At 43.3% G+C, this 20026-nt stretch overlaps 3 protein-coding genes across 5 annotated transcripts; 2 read left to right on the forward strand and 1 right to left on the reverse strand.

Moving 5' to 3' along the window:
• The first annotated feature begins 3437 nt into the window (after nucleotides 1-3437).
• Nucleotides 3438-4869, forward strand: LOC135334550 (endoplasmic reticulum membrane protein complex subunit 7-like). Its single transcript, XM_064529774.1, has 3 exons — nucleotides 3438-3923; nucleotides 4105-4185; nucleotides 4645-4869. The coding sequence occupies exons 1-3, from the start codon at nucleotides 3468-3470 to the stop codon at nucleotides 4786-4788; spliced, it is 681 nt and encodes a 226-aa protein (XP_064385844.1). The 5' UTR covers nucleotides 3438-3467; the 3' UTR covers nucleotides 4789-4869.
• Nucleotides 4870-5153: 284 nt separating this feature from the next.
• On the forward strand, nucleotides 5154-18453 carry LOC135334723 (calcium-dependent secretion activator 2-like). 3 transcript variants are annotated; one of them, XM_064530001.1, is made up of 29 exons: nucleotides 5154-5282; nucleotides 6370-6499; nucleotides 6653-6909; nucleotides 7305-7572; nucleotides 8150-8306; nucleotides 8656-8753; nucleotides 8978-9052; nucleotides 9397-9557; nucleotides 10180-10321; nucleotides 10639-10700; nucleotides 10957-11065; nucleotides 11386-11528; nucleotides 11609-11715; nucleotides 11825-11893; nucleotides 12207-12398; nucleotides 12524-12666; nucleotides 12988-13175; nucleotides 13360-13497; nucleotides 14212-14380; nucleotides 14592-14712; nucleotides 15096-15211; nucleotides 15401-15533; nucleotides 15757-15898; nucleotides 16226-16381; nucleotides 16591-16702; nucleotides 16930-17172; nucleotides 17537-17632; nucleotides 17760-17864; nucleotides 18141-18453. In XM_064530001.1, exons 1-29 carry the CDS (start codon nucleotides 5209-5211, stop codon nucleotides 18270-18272), a joined length of 4038 nt encoding a protein of 1345 aa, XP_064386071.1. In that variant the 5' UTR covers nucleotides 5154-5208; the 3' UTR covers nucleotides 18273-18453. The 3 variants fall into 3 exon arrangements, with proteins under 3 accessions (XP_064386071.1, XP_064386072.1, XP_064386073.1); XM_064530002.1 differs by having other exon boundaries at nucleotides 6376-6499; XM_064530003.1 differs by lacking the exon at nucleotides 13360-13497.
• Nucleotides 18454-18672: 219 nt separating this feature from the next.
• LOC135334739 (TNF receptor-associated factor 3-like) lies at nucleotides 18673-19976 on the reverse strand. Its single transcript, XM_064530021.1, has 2 exons — nucleotides 19680-19976; nucleotides 18673-19628 (listed from the first exon to the last, which is right to left on the reverse strand). The coding sequence occupies exons 1-2, from the start codon at nucleotides 19912-19914 to the stop codon at nucleotides 18865-18867; spliced, it is 999 nt and encodes a 332-aa protein (XP_064386091.1). The 5' UTR covers nucleotides 19915-19976; the 3' UTR covers nucleotides 18673-18864.
• Nucleotides 19977-20026: the final 50 nt, after the last annotated feature.

The raw sequence follows: 20026 nt of genomic DNA on the forward strand, positions 1-20026 counted from the left end.
GTTGTGATGTCATTATTTTACTGAGCATATGCTATATATACAGCCCCATTTACACGAGGCCTTTAATCCGGGTTGGAATCCGGATTAAACCTAACTGCGTTCATGTAAACGGCCCTTATCCGGTGTCACAGGACAGGAGCTTCGGGGGGGTTCCGTCCTTAGGATATTTCCTCCCCCCCGGAATTTCTGTCCTAGGACAAAAGCTCCTACCCCAGGACAAGAGCTCCCCTATGCTGCGGTACAGGTTTCGAGAGGACTAGCCTAGCTACGAAGTAATAACCATAGGCATGCATAGACATTTATAGCCTAGCAGCTATAGCTACAAAGTAATAGACTAGACATAGTCATAGTCCTATAAAATAACTTGCAAGTAATACCTATAGGGATTCACATAGTCTCTGACCAGCCAGGCCTGTTTGTTTTCATGGGGAGACTCCAGGCTTCTTTGCTGGCTATACTGTGAGTCAGTATAATATACATTCGGATGAAACGTCTGGCTTGCGATACTTACTATCATACTAGATGCAACAGATGACTCACATTCTTGTATCCATTTTAGTAATTATGCTACTGTCATTTTAGTAAAACTTGCAATATTTTGTGTAACTTGGCTGCAACCACAGTAGTAACCACAGAAAGGACATGATTATGAATATAATTAAACCATGCAGTAAGCAGTAACACCAAGTCAAATATCAGTTATGTAACAGCAAGCATGCATTGAATGACTTCAGCACAGCCTCAGAAAACAGCTCCATATGCCAATGAAACTCAGTTGAGAAGGGTTATTTAATTGACCTTATACCCATTATAATTATTTTGCGAGTTTCCGTATAATTATATACAACGCAGGGTGGCAGTGTCAGTGTTGTAGGAGCAACATGCATTACAGCATGCTGAAAATAAGTTACATGGGTATAATTATGTATATTTATATAATTATAGTGTTATCTCGAAATTAATGAGAACCTTGGACACTTATACAACATTCTCTTCATTGGCATGTTTGAGCTGTTCTCTGAGGCTGTGCAAAGTCATTATGGTGTACAGTGTACATGCAGTGCAGAAAAACTAGTGCTTGCTGTTAGATGTTTGAACTTTCCATGCTTAATGGTATTCATAATCATCTATGCGGTTACAACTGTGGTTGCAGCAAAGTTTATCAGCAAGTTTTACTATATTAGTATAGATCTAGAAGTACATATACAACCAAAAGTGCACAAATCATAAAGCCAGAACAAAACCAATTACCTACTGGTTCTTTGCGGATTTTTGTACAACGATAGTGATTACTACATCTGTCACACATAATCATATCCTCAAAGCACTTGATGAGATGTGCTCTCATTTTGGCCTCGTCAAACACTAGAGCACCCACATTATCGTTCATAGCAGGTGATACGCAGCAGCAATACTGAATAGTCCACAGTTATTTGCACCCTCTTGCTGCTGGAGAGCTGCCAGCGAAATTTTGCTACACCTTCTGCTGATTTCGATTGGAGTGGGGCAGCTTCAGGCCACTTGGAGAAATAGTCTGAGAGTGTGATTAATGACTTGTTCCCAGAGCTTGTTTCAGGTATATAGGTCCTGTCAATATACTCACTCTGTACCAAACCTTTGTCACAGGGATGGGATGTTATTCTGCTTTGGGCTTCTGCAGTTGATGATTGGTTCGTTGGCATTTGTCGCAGTGCTTGCAGAGCTGTATCACGTCAGCATGTAGGCCTTTCCAGTAGACTCTTGAGCAACCTATATTACATGCATGAAACACGCATAAAATACTTATGAAGAGAGCTGATAATAGATAATTATATATACCTTTCCATAGGTCTTGTCTCTCCCAAAATGCATTCCATCCAGTCTATTGTGGCACATCTTCAGTATTCCGTTCTTCTCCTCTTGCTTCACCACTCATTCTGTGCATGCCAGCGCTGTCTTTCTCAGGCAGGTACAAACATTGTTGCTTTGTCTTGTACACTTCTCTTATCATTGGTGGAGAGCCCATCTCTGTACTTCTTCTGGCCAGCATTGCTATAGCAGGAGTCTTGTAGAACAGTATGTCATCATACTCTTGTTGAGTAGCCCGGCATGGCTAGGCTGACAATACATTCATTGCGCATGCACACTGGTACGCAGCTTTACCCGGATGATATATCCTGGGGGCGGGGGTTCTGTCCTAGGACCAAACCACCGGGGGGGGGGGGGAGGCATAGTCCTAAGACCGCAGGCTCCGGGGGAGGAACTGTTGCCCGGAGGTTCTATCCTATGACACCTAATTGGTTAAGTGGTCGGCTTTAGGACTATAAACTGGTATATATAATACTGTATTTATTGTGTGTGTAATGTTGTTTGTGTCAATATAGATTTATATGTACACTGTACAAATACAAGTGTATATATGTATTCACTTGTTCAAGAAGATTGTTAAGGCAAGTATGTAGGTGCCTTTGCAATTGGTGGTTTGGTATGGTTTTCTCTGCTGCTGGAGGGATGGGTCCGGCTGCAGCGACTGTTTACAAGAAACTAGCGTCCATGCTGGCCCGCAGAGAAATATGACAAAACATACAGCACACTTCTGAATTGGATGAGATTTCTCCCTCATAAGATCAGCGATTATGTGCATCAGAGGGCTCTAGGAAGTCATTTACCACCCCCACGTACACCATGGAAGGCCTTTAATACTGACTGAGACACCGCTGGCACTATTGACCTAGCAACCCAAGAAGGCCGGGTGCTGAGTATCGGTCTAGTCTATACATGTGTTTTCACCCTGGAACTTTATATGGTTAACATTGTTTACATGTGTTTTTATCATTTCACTTCCATAAAAATGTATGGCCTCGATTCCAGGCCACTGTTGAGGTAGACTCGCAAGCCACTCCCTTTTCTCCCGCCCCCGTCCAACGATCGGGATTGTACCCCACCTCAGAGGAGGAGGTCGGACATCACTTGAACTTTCACTAATTATGACCTTTTAATGACATTCCAGGCCAAATTGCTTTTTGTTTTTGCTGACTCAGCAGTAGGACATGACTGGATCTAGGCGGATTTAGCTAGTATGGCTATTATGTGCTGATAGGGTTAGGTCCAGTAACCATCATAGACACCAAACACAACTAGCTGTCAACAGATTCAGCGACAGAAACCGTGCAGAAGTATTGTCTCATGAATTAGTCGCCCTCTATAACATAGACTCGTGATTAGGCCGCCCAACTTTTAGAGGGCGGCTAAAATAGAGACTAGCAGAGAAGACACTACTGTTGAGTCAGCAAAAACGAAAAGCTTAAAAGGTCATAATTAGTGAAAGTTCAAGTGATGTCCGACCTCCTCTGACCCCACCTCTTACTCTTAGTAAAGGCATAGATTGAAGAGTTCTACGTTAAAGGGGAAAACCGTTATAGTTGAGACACGCCCTCTTCCTCAGAGGGTCAAAGTTCTTTATTGACTCTCGATCTCATGCATACAAGATGAGGATTTATATTTACAGCTTTGTGTTGGCAGCCCTCGTCCTTCCAGTGGTCTACTCTATAGACGGGACACCCTCCAGTACCTCCAGTACATATTGTATCGAGGGTAAAGTTACTACAAGTCTACGAAAGGAGGGAGGGTTGGCAGAAACTCTCATTTCTGTGGATGGTGGTAAATTTCATGGTTTTCTGAACTCTAATGGCAAATTCTCGGTATGTGATGTTCCCCCTGGATCGTATCTAGTCGAGGTGGTGTCTCCCAACAATGTATTTGAACCAGCCAGAGTTGATATCAGTGGAAAATCTGGCAAAATTCGAGCCAGAAAAGTGAATGTTCTGAGGACTAAGAGTGTATCTCATCTTCCCTACCCCCTCGTGTTTAAGACAGAGATGAAAACACAGTTCTTTAAGAAGCGGGAGCCTTGGAGTGTCCTTAGTGCCCTCAAGAATCCCATGGTAACGTGTATATGATTTCTTAATCATTAAAATAATTACAAAATTGTATCGGTTACTCTCTTAGCTGTATAGAGGTTGTTTCATGTTACAACTTATGGCTAAAACACGTATTGTTCTAACTTGTTGTCTATTGTGTGTATGTACTGTGTTAACATGTTGCTATGCGTACCTACGTGTGCAGGTGCTATTGATGGTGGCTCCTGTACTGTTGATGTTGGTACTGCCTCGACTCATGAAGTCCATGGGCCCTGAGCAACAGAAGGTGTGTGTCATTACAGCAGGGGAGAAAGGGGGTATCCCTGTATGACACCATGGTGTGTGTCATTACAGCAGGGGAGAAAGGGGGGATACCCCTGTGTGACATCCTGGTGTGTGTTATTACAGCAGGGGAGAAAGGGGGATATCCCTGTATGACACCATGGCCGGACCTTGTGCCAGTAGTGTACCAGGGACCATGTACCAGTAGTGTAGAGAGAAAATGTTAGAGAGGAAATTAATGTTGGGAAGATATTATTGTGGGATTGCTAACTAAATAGTCGGTGTTGTACAATACTTGGTGTTGAAATTGAATCCCCGCAGTTAATCACTTATTCACTCATTGTTACCAACTACATAACTATAATTAGTATTATTGTTTGCGTTCGAAAATATGTATACCTTGGACACATGTTGTTTATTCAGAGGACTTGTCCAAATGTAATGACCCTCTCTGTTGCTATAGGAGATGCAAGAGATGCAATCCTCGCTGCAACCAGGATCAAGCATGCCCAGTATTGAAGACATGTTTACGAATTTCTTCGGAGGTGGTCAAAGTCCTCAAGCGGCCAAGAAGAAAGTAGTAGCTAAAAAGACCAAACAACACTAGTTTTGTTGAGCAAATAATAATTATTCATTTATGTTTAATTGCTACTGGAGCCATTGTATACAGATATCTTGACAAACAAAACATGGAGCAACATAGATGGTCCCCCCTCATTATAAAAGAAGGGTGGGGCTGGTCTGCAGCTATCTATAGCTAGCTGGTATCATATCATTGTGGTTCAACCAGAGAAGCTGCAAGAGGGCCACCATATAGAGGATAGAGGTCTCTAGCTCTTACTTCTTGAGCAGGAAGCTTTTAGACTACATGTCCTACTGAGTACTAGGCACTAGCATGCAGTCTGGCTAGTCGACCTCCAGTCGGGGTAAGGTTTTATTAAATTTTAAGGCTACCGCGGAGGATTGTTTAATCTGCTCTGAAGCTTCCTCCATGATCCAGTACTAGACTAGACTCTAAGCTGAAGTCATGATTAGTGACCGGGAGAGCAGCTCTGATGAGAGTGATGTAGGAGGGAGGCTGGGCTCCATTACTGCTCCTAGGTGAGCTCACTGTAGTGTGTGTAGTGTGTGTGTGTGTGGAGGCTAGACTCCATTGCTTGAGTGTATGTGTGTGTGTGGGGGGGGTTGTGATGAGTCATAAAGTGTCATATATCAGCACGCACACCCAGCTAGCTAGCCGTGCAAGAGCTGTAGGCATCATGTACTGGTACTGGCTAGTCTAGTCAGAGATTTTTCAGAAAGCCACAAACTTCTCGTTGACTGTTAACAGTATTCATTCTTCTAGCTTAGCGCTAATGAGTAACAATAACAGGTTCCCGTGTGTTAGCCTTCATTTGACAACCTGAAAGCAAACTGATGATTTGCACACATTCAGTCACCGTGTATAAAATGACCTGTGCACTCGATATCTGAGTTGGTGCATTTAATAAGGACTAGTCATGAATATTGGAAGGAAGGAAGGAAGAATATAATATGCAGGGTGTGAAGTCAACTGTATAATTGTTGTATTTATTTTAAGTACCATGCTATCTACTATTGCAATTGAGAGTCAGAGTTGAGTTGGTGTTCTTTTGTGACACTGTATGATCGTGGTGATGTTGGCCTCAGGAAGCTAGTTGTTTTGTGTGGTAGTGTACACAGTGTCTGTAATGTGGGGGGGATGTAAGGGAGTAATTGGAGGTACCTCAAAGTCACAAGTTTGGACACAGTGTTACAGTAATAGTTGCAAGCCTTTAAACAAACTATTGTAACCTACTGTACTGTACTGTACGCCTGGGGCCAGCCCTACTCGGTATGTATGCAAGAATTAACATGTCCTGTCACTGAATAAGCGTAGAGGTGTACTTCCTTTCATGCTACCAAGTCTGCAAAAAATTGTAGACTGTCTACACTTCAACCATTCTTATACCTCCAGCACAGTTATGCTCTATTGTGCAAGCAAGCATCTTTGTAAATAGCTGTTTTGTGTGGAACTACCTACCTACCTAGTTCTGTCGTTTATTGTAGTTCTCTTAGCAGCTTCAAAATAGGGCTCAGATCACATCTTGTGACTTGATTTATGCTCTGTGTAATATTATTTATAATAATTTAATAAATAATTTAATAAATATTGTTTATTGTTATCCAGGAGCAGTGCTGCCCAGCAGAGGGCAAAATTCAAGGCAGGTCGCGATGTCCCCAGTGTGAACGTAGAGACGGTGGACTTTGACCCTATGACCTCCATTTCTTCGTTGAGAAGTGGGCGGGCTCCTTCCAGGGTAAGTAATTACATAGACTTCTAAGAGCTCCTGCTATTATTTCTTGTCAAAGACATTTTTCATTTTTGACAATTATATTCATATTATCCTGTACATGCATGAATAGCCTCAACTCTGCAAAACTATTTTACACACGACCCCCCTCCCCTGCAGTCCCCTAGCCCCGCCCCCCTGGACAGAGAAAGCTCCGGATCTATTGCTAGTCTAGACTCTGAGTTTGTGATTGTCGGTAATACTAGACGTGCCTCGTCAACCATTGCAAAATGGCGTCCGTTGGATCAAGGTTCTAGTATTGATGAAGAAATAGAGGAAGGAGCAGTAGCCGACTCACTCATGAAGTCCGATAACTTTGAGCGTTCTCAGATCTATCTTCTGCTAGCTCGATGTATCTCTTACCCCTTCACAGCAAGGTGAGTGAGATATAACCCCAGCCCCCGTAGTCCATAAAGTATCTCTGTGCTCTGTGCAATATTGTTAGTATAGTCTTAGGATCTCAATGTACAGTGAAGAAGGCAGGTTGATAATTAAACCACGTGTATGTTATTGTATGCCAAAGAACATGATATCTGCAAAACTTACCCACCCAACAGTTAAAATTTAGTATTATAAAAACTGTACAGTTAACGTTTAGCCAATAGAGGGGAGAGGAGTGCACCCACTCTGTACACAAGTCTAAGCGCTTTATATTAGCATAGCATGGTAAAATCTTAAACCTCTAGCAAACCTCAAAGTTACGTATATTAATTGTACGTACATATTTACTTAGTGTTTCATGACAGATGTCGTATTGTTTGTTTAACCTCAGATACCAGTTGGAAAACTCTCCTCCCAAACAAAAACTAACAGAAGAGAAGCTAGGTATGATCGTACGTACCCTCAAGTCTGTGAGTGCTGGGGAGAAGGTTCGTTCCCAAGACAACGCACTTACGGCCTTGGAGCAACGACTGTGCAAGCAGGAGCAGTTTGTGCTGTGTGTGCAGTGGTATGCGGAGGTGGTCCTGAGTAGGAATGATGTCGTGAACGTGTGCACACAAGGTAGCTTCTCTGCCAAAGAACTCGTCTATATATTCAAGGTGAGGATGGGTGGGTAGCTGTGAGTGAGATACCTGCACTTAGTTTAGTCATTCTAGGGAGCAGCTTTTTCTTACGAGCTAGGAGAGGAAGTTTGTCATTACGTAGATTTTATAGCCTCATAATTGAAGACTCCACTGACTTCATATCATCTACTAAAATTCATATCTGTATTTGTTTCCAGTGTTATCTTGTATACTGTACTGTACAGGTAATACTTGTACATGTAGCTAGCTATTCTGAAAGTCAATATGCTGCAGATGTGATTGCATGTTCAAACAATAACAATCAACTCCACGTTTGTTTTCATGAACATCCGAACAATCCATACTATTTTAGAATCGGTTGTGAGCCTTGATTATTACGTCTGTAAAATTATGTAAGTGCACCCAACCCCCACACATTAACATCCCAAAACAATTCTTTTGGAATAGTTTAAATTACAGCTATGAATTATATAATAATTATATAATGATACAGGGTGTACTGTTATCATAACTAACATGTACAGTTGTACAATGTACATGTACTTACACACCCCTCACCCCTCCACACACCCACACACACACACACACACAGGTGAGAGCCTTGAAGCATCTCACGTACTCCTCCCCCACACGAACTCTGAACCCCGAGGACCTCCAGCTCTGGGTGAACACGTTCCGGAAACTGGTTGAGCGAGTTAGTCGAGCATTCTCTGACCACACCCCCTTGAACTCTGAACCCAACCCAGGAGGTAAGTCTGCACGCTACGTTAGTGTAGAGCCACCTCTCTCCCGTGTTTCCATTAATATTTCAGTAATTTATTTTGGGTGGCCGTAACTTGAGCTCTATAGTACTAGAAATAATTACATGCGAGAATACGTTTTGATCACCGAAAACGTTATGCAATTGATGAGACGCCGCGGTTTCAATGAGGATTTTACAGGCCTCGTAATAAAGGCCAATAACTTATTGTGCGATACAAATTTATGTGATATGATAGGCACTCGCATCGTTTGTATCACGTACATTTCTAGCAGTACCTGCGTAACTGTTGTGACTGTCCTGACAACAGCTATAATATAGTGTGCTCTGTGTTGTAGACGCAGGAGCGCCCAATGCTGACAAACTGTACAAGCTCTTCCAGAAGATTCTCAAGCTGAGGAATATTGAGCACCAGATCCTCTACAAGGAGTGCCAGGTGGGACCTTACAGCAGCTGCATGTACGCCCCGAGGGCAAGAGCTGTATTAGCTGTACAGCCCTCGCGCATGTGGTAATAACTTACACTTACTATAAGTAGTGCTTCAGTTCGTATCAAAGCACTCGTGCACGGCGTGTATGTGGCCATATTTTACTGTAGTTCGTGGTTGTGTATCTCCACATGCATGCATGCACGGCTCATCCCCTACTCGCACACTTGTAGCTTGGCAACCCGGAGGAGCAGGAGGCAGTGGTGAGGAGAGAGCTGCAAGACAGGAAGAAACAAATGGAAACAGGAGTAAGTCAGCATATATGGCACACCCTCGGCGCCAGAGGTGTACCCTAAAGCTGTGTGTGTGTGCATGTGCGTTCGTGTGTGTGTGTGTGTCTATGTCTGTGTACTCCAGCTTTAACTTGCTCAACGGTTGCAAATCAAGAGTTACACTAAGAGTTTTAGGAATGCATGTACTCCTGGTACAATTAATTTGTGGATTTTAGGCTGTCTGCGTCCCCTTGGAGTATGTAGTGCAGAGCATTCGTTATCTAGTACACGACTTGTATAATTATATGACCATCCTCGGCTATTATGTCACATGACTGCCCTATTAAGTCACATGACCTGATTGCCACACCCCCACCCAGGTAGCGAGGGCCAGAGAATTAAAGTTCGGTAGTCACAAGGTGGAGGAGATATTTCGTGAAGAGCAACTCAAAACGCTCAAAGTGCTCAACAGTAATCTGGACCAGCTGTCGTTGTCAGGGCCCACTGCACACAGCCCGGCAACACAGCGTAAAATTAAACAGTAAGAGGAGGTGGTGTATTAGCCATGGCTGGGGATTAGAGTTTTTTTATATAGGGCAAGCCAACAGTAAATGTTGTAAAGAGTTGGCCTGCTAACACAGGTCCAAGCACATGCTATATGGAGACATTAATAATCAATGGTTCGGGGACTCTTTCAGCTGCCATAACTTGAATTCCGTTGATCCAATTTCAACGATTTTATGATTTTATGAACGCTTAGAAGGAGACCTTTCAAATGGTGTCATCAAAGTTCATATTCGAGAGATAAAAAAAATTTGCCAATTTGGCCATACCAATAGCCCATGGTCCAAGGCCGAAAAAGGACAAATTATGGCCCCAACAACATTTTGGATTGAAATACATCATTTGAAAGATCTTTTTCTAAGCTTTCAGAAAATCATAACATTTCATTGGATTAAAGTTTTGGCTGTTGAAAAATGTTCAACTAAACCTGCCTCCGTTAAGTAAATTAGTTGGCTATTGTAGACTGGCTTTACAAGTATGTACAAAATGTAAACTATGTACATGTGCTACATTATTTATGTTCCTCAATAATTACATATTGTACTGTATTGTATTCCTCGTATGTCATGTGACTACTTGTACTGGTCATGTGATATTAGACGCAGTGCTGTACTGACTGAGAGTGGAAGCACCACCGTCGCCAAGCAAGATCTCCAGTTCAAACTCAAGGTTACCGTGACATTACATGACCTGACAGCCATTCCGTCCAATGAGAATAGACCTCTCTTCTGTGTATTCGAGGTGTGTGTGCATTTCTATAATAATTATGGTGTGCTTAGATTAGTGATTTCTTTCGGGCCCAAATTGGCCATTTTTTTTAATAGTGTGTTCTATAATTATCAGTGGATGTTTTCTACTGTTTTCTGAGCTAATGTAACTTTGATGGTCCAATTTCAAAATTGGTACTGTCTCTTTGATAGTGCTATGCCCTTGTAAGCAACATAGAGTAAACAGTTGAATAATCAACAATAAAGTTGTATGTCAGCACAGCCTTCAACAGCTGTCACAGTTCACGTTATCAAGGTTGCTATGGTACCCCCCCCCCCCCCCGTATACAGGTGGATGGGAGCGGGGAACAACTTAAGACCATCGAGGCCCCACCAGTTAACAACAGTGTCAGGTCAGTGCAACCTACCTATGTCTAGTAAATCTAGTTTGGGCTGATTTCAGAGATTGTTGTTAAAATCGAATGTTGCTACAGTACCTTAGACCAGCAGTGCTGTATAATAAAAATGTGGTCGTGCCATGGGGTCCATTAAAACCTGCATGGCTGTATTATAGAGGGTGGCCTGCTTATAGGGTGATCACAATAGATGAGTTACACTGTATGCCAGCTGTAGCAACCGTTCCTTAACTGACAACTCTCTATCCATCAGTTTCATGGAGGCTGGAGAATTCTGGACCTCTTCCCCTGTCCCCCAGATAAAGCTCACCGTCATGGCCGCCACAAAGGGGCTCATCTCAAACAAGACCACCCTCTCAAAGGTTCGGGAGGTCGTAACAACAAGATACGTATCCATGTGCAATCAGGGTTATATAGTTTTATATCTATATATTGATCCAGTAGGGGAGGGGGGGAGCTTCTCCCCTGAAAACACTTCAGTCTCCCTCCAAACAGTCTAACCCTAACCCCCCCCCCCCTACACTAGTCTGCAAATTCTTAAAAAGTAGAGAGAATCTACCATCTATGGGCAATATAATGAATATTTCAGGTACAATTATTGTTAAGTATATACAGTACATTTGGTCGTATCGTGGTTTTTGATCTTATAGAATACGTATTGATTTCACCCTCGTCCCCTTAGAAAACTCACGTGGGCATGCCCAGCTCTGGTGATGTGTACACGACACTGGATATGACAAAGAACGACAAGAGTTCAGAGTCTTCGATTGGCAAGCTCAAGTTATCCACTATTGTCGAGCGCCCTGCCATCATGAAAAAATGCGGGTAAGAGTTGAGTGTGAGGGTGTGTGATATGTGTGAGGGGGTGTGGTCTATCGTTATCATGCCCCCTCCCCTCCCCTCAGGTTTCTCACGGTCAGCGGAGACTACATGTTCAAGGAACTCAAGAGACGATTCTTTGCTCTCATTCAACTTTCCCAGTACAAGTTCATCCTCACAACATACTCAGCAGGTGTGGGCGTGTGTGGTGTGTGAGGGGCGGGTTTGTCTTATACTTATACCCATACAGCTTCGGCACTTAAGGTAACTGTCTAATTTTATCAAACCCCACAATTCTACAGGAGCCAATCTTCCCAAGTACACATTTGTGCTCGACCAGCGGTTCTGTGTAGAGTACCCCACACCTGAAGGTAACCACATCAAAGGAATACATTACATCATTGTAACCACATCAAAGGAATTTATCACCATAATTATAGTGCTTTATTTTTGATGGGCTAAAATTTTGTGGACATTTGAACCTCTATCTTTGAAAATAAAATAATTATTGTCAAAAATTTTTGTCTAATTAAGCAATCCACGTTAGCTCCTCAAAAATAAAGCGTTATAGCAATACATCATTGTAACCACATCAAAAGAATACATTACATCATTGTAACCACATCAAAGAGATTGATTACATGCTTCTAGCCACATCAAAGGTTTTACATATACCTCCCACAGACGAAATGTTTGCGGACCCCACTGCTAATAGCAAGGCGGCTATGTTTGTGTTAGCTTCTGAAGAGTCAGAGGTGGGTAGGATCCGATATGGTTGCCGTGACACCACGGAACGTGATAGCTGGATGAAGTGGTTGGCACGAGCGACTGGACAGACGATTGAACCAATACAGAGCAACTTGGACGTCCGTAGAGGTCAGGCATTAATATACAATCACTTGTAGCAGAATACTACCCCCCCCCACACACACACACACACCCCACCCACACACCACACACACACACCACACATACACACCACACACACTACTCTCCCACAGAGTCCAACGACCTGGATCGCTACGGCCTCCAGGCAGTGGTGGATAGTGTCAAGGACATCACACAGACAAATCCTCACAAGATGTTTGAGCACTTATTCAGAGCTACACTCGACTACCGCCTCACAGAAGACACCTTCAGTCGAGTAAGAGCTAGGGGATACCATATGTATAATATATATAATTATAGTTCTAAATTCTCACATTTTTATAAAGGATTATTTGTACATAGCTCAATCTTTCATATAGCTCTGTTGAGTAGTGTGCTTAAATCCAACGATGGAACCAAATTTAATGGACTAAAATTATTTACAAATGCATATTTTATTATAGTAGTCATGGCAAATGTGCCTGTTTTGCTAGCTAACATCGAGCACTCATTCCAATGTAACTGCTTTCAACGCATCTAGCTGTTCAGTCTGCCCCCGCCCCCCACACACACACACAACACACACACACTCACATAGGGTCTCTTCTCCCCACACCAAATGTACGTGCTTGACGAGTTCTGTGCCCGGTACGGGGTTCGTGACCTTTTCCGTCACCTCACGTGTCTGCGTCACTGGCTGGTTAAAGAGGAAATGGGTGTGGCCATATGGCCAGTCATGGTCCTCTCCTCCTTCAGATTCTGTCAAATGCACATTGGAGGATCAAAGTGAGGGGGCGTGTGTGTATGAGAGGGCGGGGTGTGTGTGATAGTGGAGTGGGTGCATGTGAGATACTGTGCTATTTATACCAACTTTGCCATACGTAATGTTATTGTCTTCAATAATACATCAGAGTTATATACCTCTAGATAGTATATACTGTAGTTTGTGATTTCATATTTTGCTCAACAGACGTCAGAATCAGTGTTCTAAAGTGATTCAACGTCGTCGTCATGGTAGTGACTATGCTGGTGGTAGCGTCGTTAGTAAAGGTTCATGGTACAATCGATCTCGTCCTACCCTTCGAAAGACCGTGGGGTACAACCCCTTGTACGTGAGAGCGTGCCTTTAGTGTGGCGTGCTTATAGTGTAGGGTGTGCCTTTAGTGTGGCGTGCTTATAGTGTAGGGCGTGTTTTAGTGTAGGGCGTGTTTTTAGTGTAGGGCATGCCTATAGTGTAGGGTGTGCTTATAGTGTAGGGCGTGCTTATAGTGTAGGGTGTGCTTATATGTAGGGCGTGCTTATAGTGTAGGGCGTGCCTATAGTGTAGGGCGTGCCTATAGTGTAGGGTGTGCTTATAGTGTAGGGCGTGCTTGTAGTGTAAGGTGTGCTTTTAGTGTAGGGTGTGCTTGTGTGCTATTAGTGTAGGGCGTGCTTGTGTGCTATTAGTGTAGGACGTGCTTGTGTGCTATTAGTGTAGGGCGTGCTTACAGTGAGTATGATTATACTAAATGCAGTCATCTTTACTTAAATGCATTTTGATTCAGTGTTGTATTATTGGAATGCCACGCTGGCTGCCAACTCTGCAGCTGTGATAATTATATTAGAGCTACGTATTAAATTATTTATCGTATCTCGGGTTTCGAATGAGAATTGTGAGTTTTCACATAAATTACGACCGCAAAGAGTGAGCGTCCGCATGAAATTCGCAATAGTTACTTAGAAACGCAATCAGGCTTGTACAGTGTCATTCACAATCCTCGCATTCGAAACCCGACATACATGTTCATGTATGGTATATTTTATTGCACTAATAATTATATAGACCCATGGAGAAGAGTGTCATAGTGACCACGGATGAGCGCACTGGGTTCCTGGAGGCATGCAAGCAGCTGGAGGAGATGCTGTCTAACAAGATACGACATTTCCACTCCTCTTTTCCGTACGGCTTGCCAAAGGACGACCTCAAGGTCACCCTCAAGCTGTTTGACCTGGTATGTCTTTGACACTGTTTTGGAGGTGTCTATGGGATTTAGAAGCCCAAAGGCACTGCTTTAGTATCCCGAGTCTAGTTTGCTCGTGTACGTACGTACGTACAATGTACATGTAGGTATATTTGTACCGTACCTGCCCCTTGTATTCTAATTACATCGCTGTATATGTATATCATAACAAGATGCGATATCGTCTTTTTGTTTGTCGCAGGTGGTGTCGGCCAATCAGATAGTAGGACAGGGAGGGACGGTGGACCCTGTGAAGGTACTCACGGTTGTCATGGAGAAATCTGCTCTCCTCAACTACAAGAAAATATTCTCAAATCTCAACGGTATTCTGTTTGGACCACGTGTGATCCATTGTGTAAATTTATATTTCATTTGTCGTCAGGGATGTGCCCACACTGGTCGGTGGTGGTGGCTGGACAAATATAACCATCTCTTAGGCAGGGTTTCATCTAGTGGGGGGGGGCAGGGGTGAACCGCCCCCCCCCCAAATTCCCAGCTTCCCCCCCAATTAATTTTTCATCCTGGATGAAACCCTGTTAGGCCTAGTTTACTACGTAAAGAGGCAAAATTGTGTTTTGTATTGAGATTGGGCCGGGATTGAAAACAACCATCATTTCTCGGCACATCCCTGAAAGAGTGTTACAATATTTCCTTATTTTAGTAGCTAACTTGTGTATACATTATAGCTTTCTCTATCCTCTCCCAGTCACTGACGATGTTGCATTGACGATGACGCAGCTAGCTGACTTTGCTCAGCTGTGTATAGAGTTCATGTACGAGCTCCATGATTACTATTGGGAGGACTTCACACAGTACACACAAGTAATGATTCGCATGACCCCCCTGATGATAATAATGTATGACCCCCCTAATGATACGCATGCCCCCCTGATGATACGCATAACCCCCCTAATGATACGTATGACCCCCCCTGATGATACGTATTATACCGCCCCTGATGATACGCATAACCCCCCTGATGATACGTAAGACCCCCTCCCATGCTTGCAGGTGTTTTCGTCCCACCTGAATGCCTTCTGGCTCTTCTTCCTAGTGGATGCTCGTGAGGCCATGTCTCGAGACAACTCCATCATCAGTAAACTGCAGCTGTTCCACGTCGTCAACCAGTACTTCTGTTCTCAGCGTGAGTGCGTGGTGATGACCTTATATAGAAGGATCGAGCTCTTTCATTTGATATTCTTAACACATTTCTGACTCCTAATTGGTCGAGCAATTTACTATTGTGTGTATATATCTTGGTTGCTATTGGAATTGTAAGTCAATATTATCCCCCCCCCACACACACACTCCTCCCACCCACACACTCACACCCACACACACACACACCCACACACACACACATGCAGCCACACTGAAGATGGCTAAGTTCCACAAAACATTTCTCTCTGAATTTACGAGTATTGTGAGCTCATACATGAACTCTTTAGAGGAGCAGCTCAAGACTGACCTGGCCCAGTCCTTCTCTCTGGAAACATGGCTACCAGTCAGGTTAGGGAGCTAGCTATATAGGCCTAGCCTCCCTCTGTATGAAGCTGCATGCACTTTAGAATGATTAGAGTGGCATTTGTAGCATCTATAGACGTTTTATGTTTAATTGTTTCTCCTCCCTAAAGTTGCCACACTATAATAATCAAGTCCCAACAATACGTATGAGATTGTTATTCTAACTGTTAGTATCCTGTTCATATACCGGTACGTATATATGCCTTAGCTAATAATATTTTATATTGAGTGATAAATTCATTGTACTGATTCTTCTGCCGTGGACAGTAGCTAGCTACTCCCCCCCCCCCCTACATACACACACACACACAGTGACTGTTGTCAGGCTGTGGAGGGTGTGGTCAAAGCCCTTCACTCGTTCAAGAGCTTTGTTGATGAGCTGGGATGGCCGGAGAAGAAGTTTGCCCATCAGCTCGAGGTCACCGTGGCCACCATCTGTGCAGACCGTATCCGTGACGCTGCAACACAGTGAGTGCATTTAAGTGTGACATGTACGATAGCCACTAGAAGGAGAGGTACAGATTTATTGAAGTTATGACCTCCCAAAAGCATTGTTTCAGGAAAATACATGAGGCTATTATAAAAATTATGGCATTTTTGCCCCTCCCCCAAGTGACAGGGCTTCTCTAGAGGTACAGAATGGGTTTACCTGTGTTAACTCAATATTTTCCCTACAGGGTATATCAAGAGGTGCGTACCAAGGTGGCTGTATCCGTGGTAACCCCACGCTACCACCTCCCCCCTGAGCTCACCACTATGATCAACACCCTCGTCTACCTCGAGTCACAGGTAACAGCGTTCACACATGCACGCTCTGGGGGGCACTGGCTCTGGGGGTCACTGACTAAGCGGGACACTACCTAAGGGGGGGCTGGCTATGGAGGGCATTTGTTATAGAGGGCACTGGTTCTGGGGGGACTCTGATTAAGGGGGGCATTGGCTATGGAGGGCACTGGATCTGGGGGGCACCAGCAGTCGGATTCAGATTTTTTACTTTTTCTAATTTTCTTTCTCAGGTAATGCAGTTGTGTCCGATACATATCCTACATTCCTCTTCTGTCACCTCATTGGACGCTGGGGATGAGACCACACCCACTAGAGAACCCACACCCATTAATATCGAGGAAGACCTCTCTCTGATGCTACACGACTCTGTTACCATGGTTATACAAGCGCTGTGCGGACCAATGGAAACGCTCCTCTCCAAGTTAACCAAGCATGACCCCAGAGATGGATTCCTCAACTCGTTGATGATGATGGTCAGTCTCTGTACATGTCTATCATCTGGCTAAAAAATACATTTGCATTATGTGCAAAGCTGCTATGAATGGCCAGGGTAGCACCAGAAACATCAGTATACTTTTTTGCAAGATTAAGTTTTGTACCCAAAATCGACAAAGGCTACTATATAATCATTTGCCGAAAATTGGCCTGATCAAAGTAAGATTATGGTACCATGTGATCAGGTCTAGTTAGAGCTACATTGTACAGAAATTACTTTTCAAACTCCAGTTACGACTTGAAGCATGTCATGGTCTATTAAATGTACAATCATGTATCGTGCGTACATGTACATACATAATGACTCCACCCACTCACTAACCCCTCCCCACCCCCACACAGCTGCCCAATACCATCCCCCTGGACTCGTTCAACCAGTTTTTATCGGGAAACCTTCAACTAATCACTCGGCACCTCAGGGCAAAGAACTTTGTCTTGGTGGGTTGCCGTAGAAACTGTATTATATAACTATATACTGTACGGAAACAATGTGAAAGCCACAAAATTATCTAAGTGCATACTTTGTTTTATCTCGATGTCATGTGACCTCTTTTCAACCAATCAGAGCTGGTACGAGTGTCTGCTGCAGCTGATCAAGGGGTGGCTAGACCAACGGCCTAACTTCTCCCTCCTGGAGATACAGCATCAGTCCATAACAACTCTCATGGAGGTTTGTGCTGCATGCATTCTGTGTTCTGATGATTATCAAATATCCATTTGCATTGTAACACGATGTTGTCCAAGCTAAGTAATTTTATACCTAGCTCCCCCGGCCTCTGATCTGGCCTCACAGAAGCCTACCAGTAGACAGACAGCTATCTACAACAATTCATATCATAATTCTAAGCAATAAATTAAGCGCAATATGAAAATAGGAGAGGTACGTGGTTCCTCACAACATTTTTTTAACACACACCCACCCACCCACACACACACACACACACAGCTTATCTACCGTACATGTAGTGAGTTCGGGATGCTCAACCATGAGCTGGAGACGGACACTTACAAAGCCATCGAGGAGAGGAGCAAGATCGAGTCATCTTCTGTGGACCTCAAGATTGTGGGACAGCATTGACTGTGTACATGTACTTTTGTGTGTGTGTCATTTTATCTCAAACTTTCATTATGCATAAGTCCTTCATGCAGAACTAAAACATTCATTTTTCAGCAAAATTCACTTTAAAACTTTATTTTTGTACACGAGTGAGTTGAATAATTACTACATGTACATAGTATTAATACTGTACAGAGCTAGAGATGGTTCTAATTATCAGTATATATAAATATTATATGCCTTGATTGGTGCGGAGGTATACAGTAGTGTGTGTGTTTGTGTGTGCTTATATAGATACATTATTACAGTGCATGCATATAATTATATATAGATATTATTATTACAGGAAACGAATAAATTTCTAGCCTACGCGTATACAGTACATGTCTCAATTATTGGTATACGCAAAGTATAATTATCACAATTAGTTTCTTCAATCTTAAAACTTTTCAACAAAACAAATTCAAACAATATCATTCTGGACAGACGTAGAAAGGTCGGCTAACCCCAAGATATATACATGCACGCGCATATACATGTATACAAATTAATCATGTACATGCATGTATGTGGTATGGGTACAGTATCTACTTGCTTGCACTCGTGGGTTTTGTCAGTTCAGCCATGGCTTGTGGTCGGTTAAAGATACCTTGAACACAAGAGTGTCATCTTTGAGGTACTGAATGTTCTGGTCAGCATTGTAATCGAGGTCAGCGTGGGAGATGAATGTATGGTAGCCCCCTCCACATGGTGCTCTCTCAACATCTACCACTCTCTGACTGCTCTTACTTTCTGCTGGGAATGTAAACATCATAATATGGTGATGGTTGTTGTCCTCCAGTTGGTTGAGTAGCTGGACTGTGACCGTCCCAGTGAACGGCCAGGACAGAGAGTCATCATTGTCTCCCTTCATGAGATGGGCAAACACTGAAACATGAGTGCCCTCACCAGGACCCCATCCATTGGCATTAACTATCAAGCACATTTTATAGCCAGTGTACGAGGTGTAGAATGGAGGACTGTAAAATAGATTTTTGTCACTGTTTAGTTTTCGATAATTAGGTAGTTTGATTGTACAAGGAACCGTACTAGTTAATTTAAGCAGATGAGAGTTCGTTTTAGTAAGCTCTAGAACTTTTTCGGTTGTCACTTGGAAGTGAAGTTGGACATCTTCTTCATGCTTCGAGAGGTCTTTGCGTAGAGGTTTCTCTTCACATCCGACTCTGGCATACTTGCAGGGCACAGGTTCAAAGTCACACCTGGATCGATGATTAGGACCCTCAAGATGTGCGTACAGATCTCCCAGTTCCCCCGTCCACCCACAGCCATTCTTTTGGTTGTCACACTTCACCTTGAGGGACCTGATTTGCCGAGTACCTATTATATAGTATAAGTAATACACTGCACTACGCACACATGACCTCTTACTTTTTGCATCTTTGAAGTCAGTGAGGTTCTTCCGACAGTTTGGGCAAGTCGTCTCATTCTTTTTATTCATTTCAGTGATGCAGCTATGACAGAATATTTTGCCACATTCGTTGGTAGTATCTCCAGGATGTTGGTGAGGGTCCCTGGCCACACAGAGGCAGATGAGACACTTGAGGTCATCAGGAGGATCCTCCAACCAGTTCAGATCATAGCCACCTATGCTATTGGATGCCATATCTTAAGACAAGCGTCTCTTCAAGGTTCTTCGCAAAAAGACAGTTTACCCATATAATTAGGTAGGGTAACCCCCATAATTAATTATGGCCATGCATGTGCCCAGGGCACAA

This window comes from Halichondria panicea, chromosome 4, assembly GCF_963675165.1.
Source record: "Halichondria panicea chromosome 4, odHalPani1.1, whole genome shotgun sequence".
Taxonomy (NCBI): domain Eukaryota; kingdom Metazoa; phylum Porifera; class Demospongiae; order Suberitida; family Halichondriidae; genus Halichondria; species Halichondria panicea.

Bases quoted from the DNA above. Each gene is read 5' to 3' on its own strand.
- LOC135334550 (XM_064529774.1), top strand. From the start codon at position 3,468: ATGAGGATTTATATTTACAGCTTTGTGTTGGCAGCCCTCGTCCTTCCA. The intron at 3,924-4,104 runs GTAACGTGTATA...CTACGTGTGCAG, and splicing joins GTGCCCTCAAGAATCCCATG to GTGCTATTGATGGTGGCTCC. The intron at 4,186-4,644 runs GTGTGTGTCATT...CTGTTGCTATAG, and splicing joins TGGGCCCTGAGCAACAGAAG to GAGATGCAAGAGATGCAATC.
- LOC135334723 (XM_064530001.1), top strand. From the start codon at position 5,209: ATGATTAGTGACCGGGAGAGCAGCTCTGATGAGAGTGATGTAGGAGGG. The intron at 10,322-10,638 runs GTGTGTGTGCAT...CCCCGTATACAG, and splicing joins CTCTCTTCTGTGTATTCGAG to GTGGATGGGAGCGGGGAACA. The intron at 16,382-16,590 runs GTGAGTGCATTT...TTTTCCCTACAG, and splicing joins ATCCGTGACGCTGCAACACA to GGTATATCAAGAGGTGCGTA.
- LOC135334739 (XM_064530021.1), bottom strand. From the start codon at position 19,914: ATGGCATCCAATAGCATAGGTGGCTATGATCTGAACTGGTTGGAGGAT. The intron at 19,629-19,679 runs GTAAGAGGTCAT...ACTATATAATAG, and splicing joins TGACTTCAAAGATGCAAAAA to GTACTCGGCAAATCAGGTCC.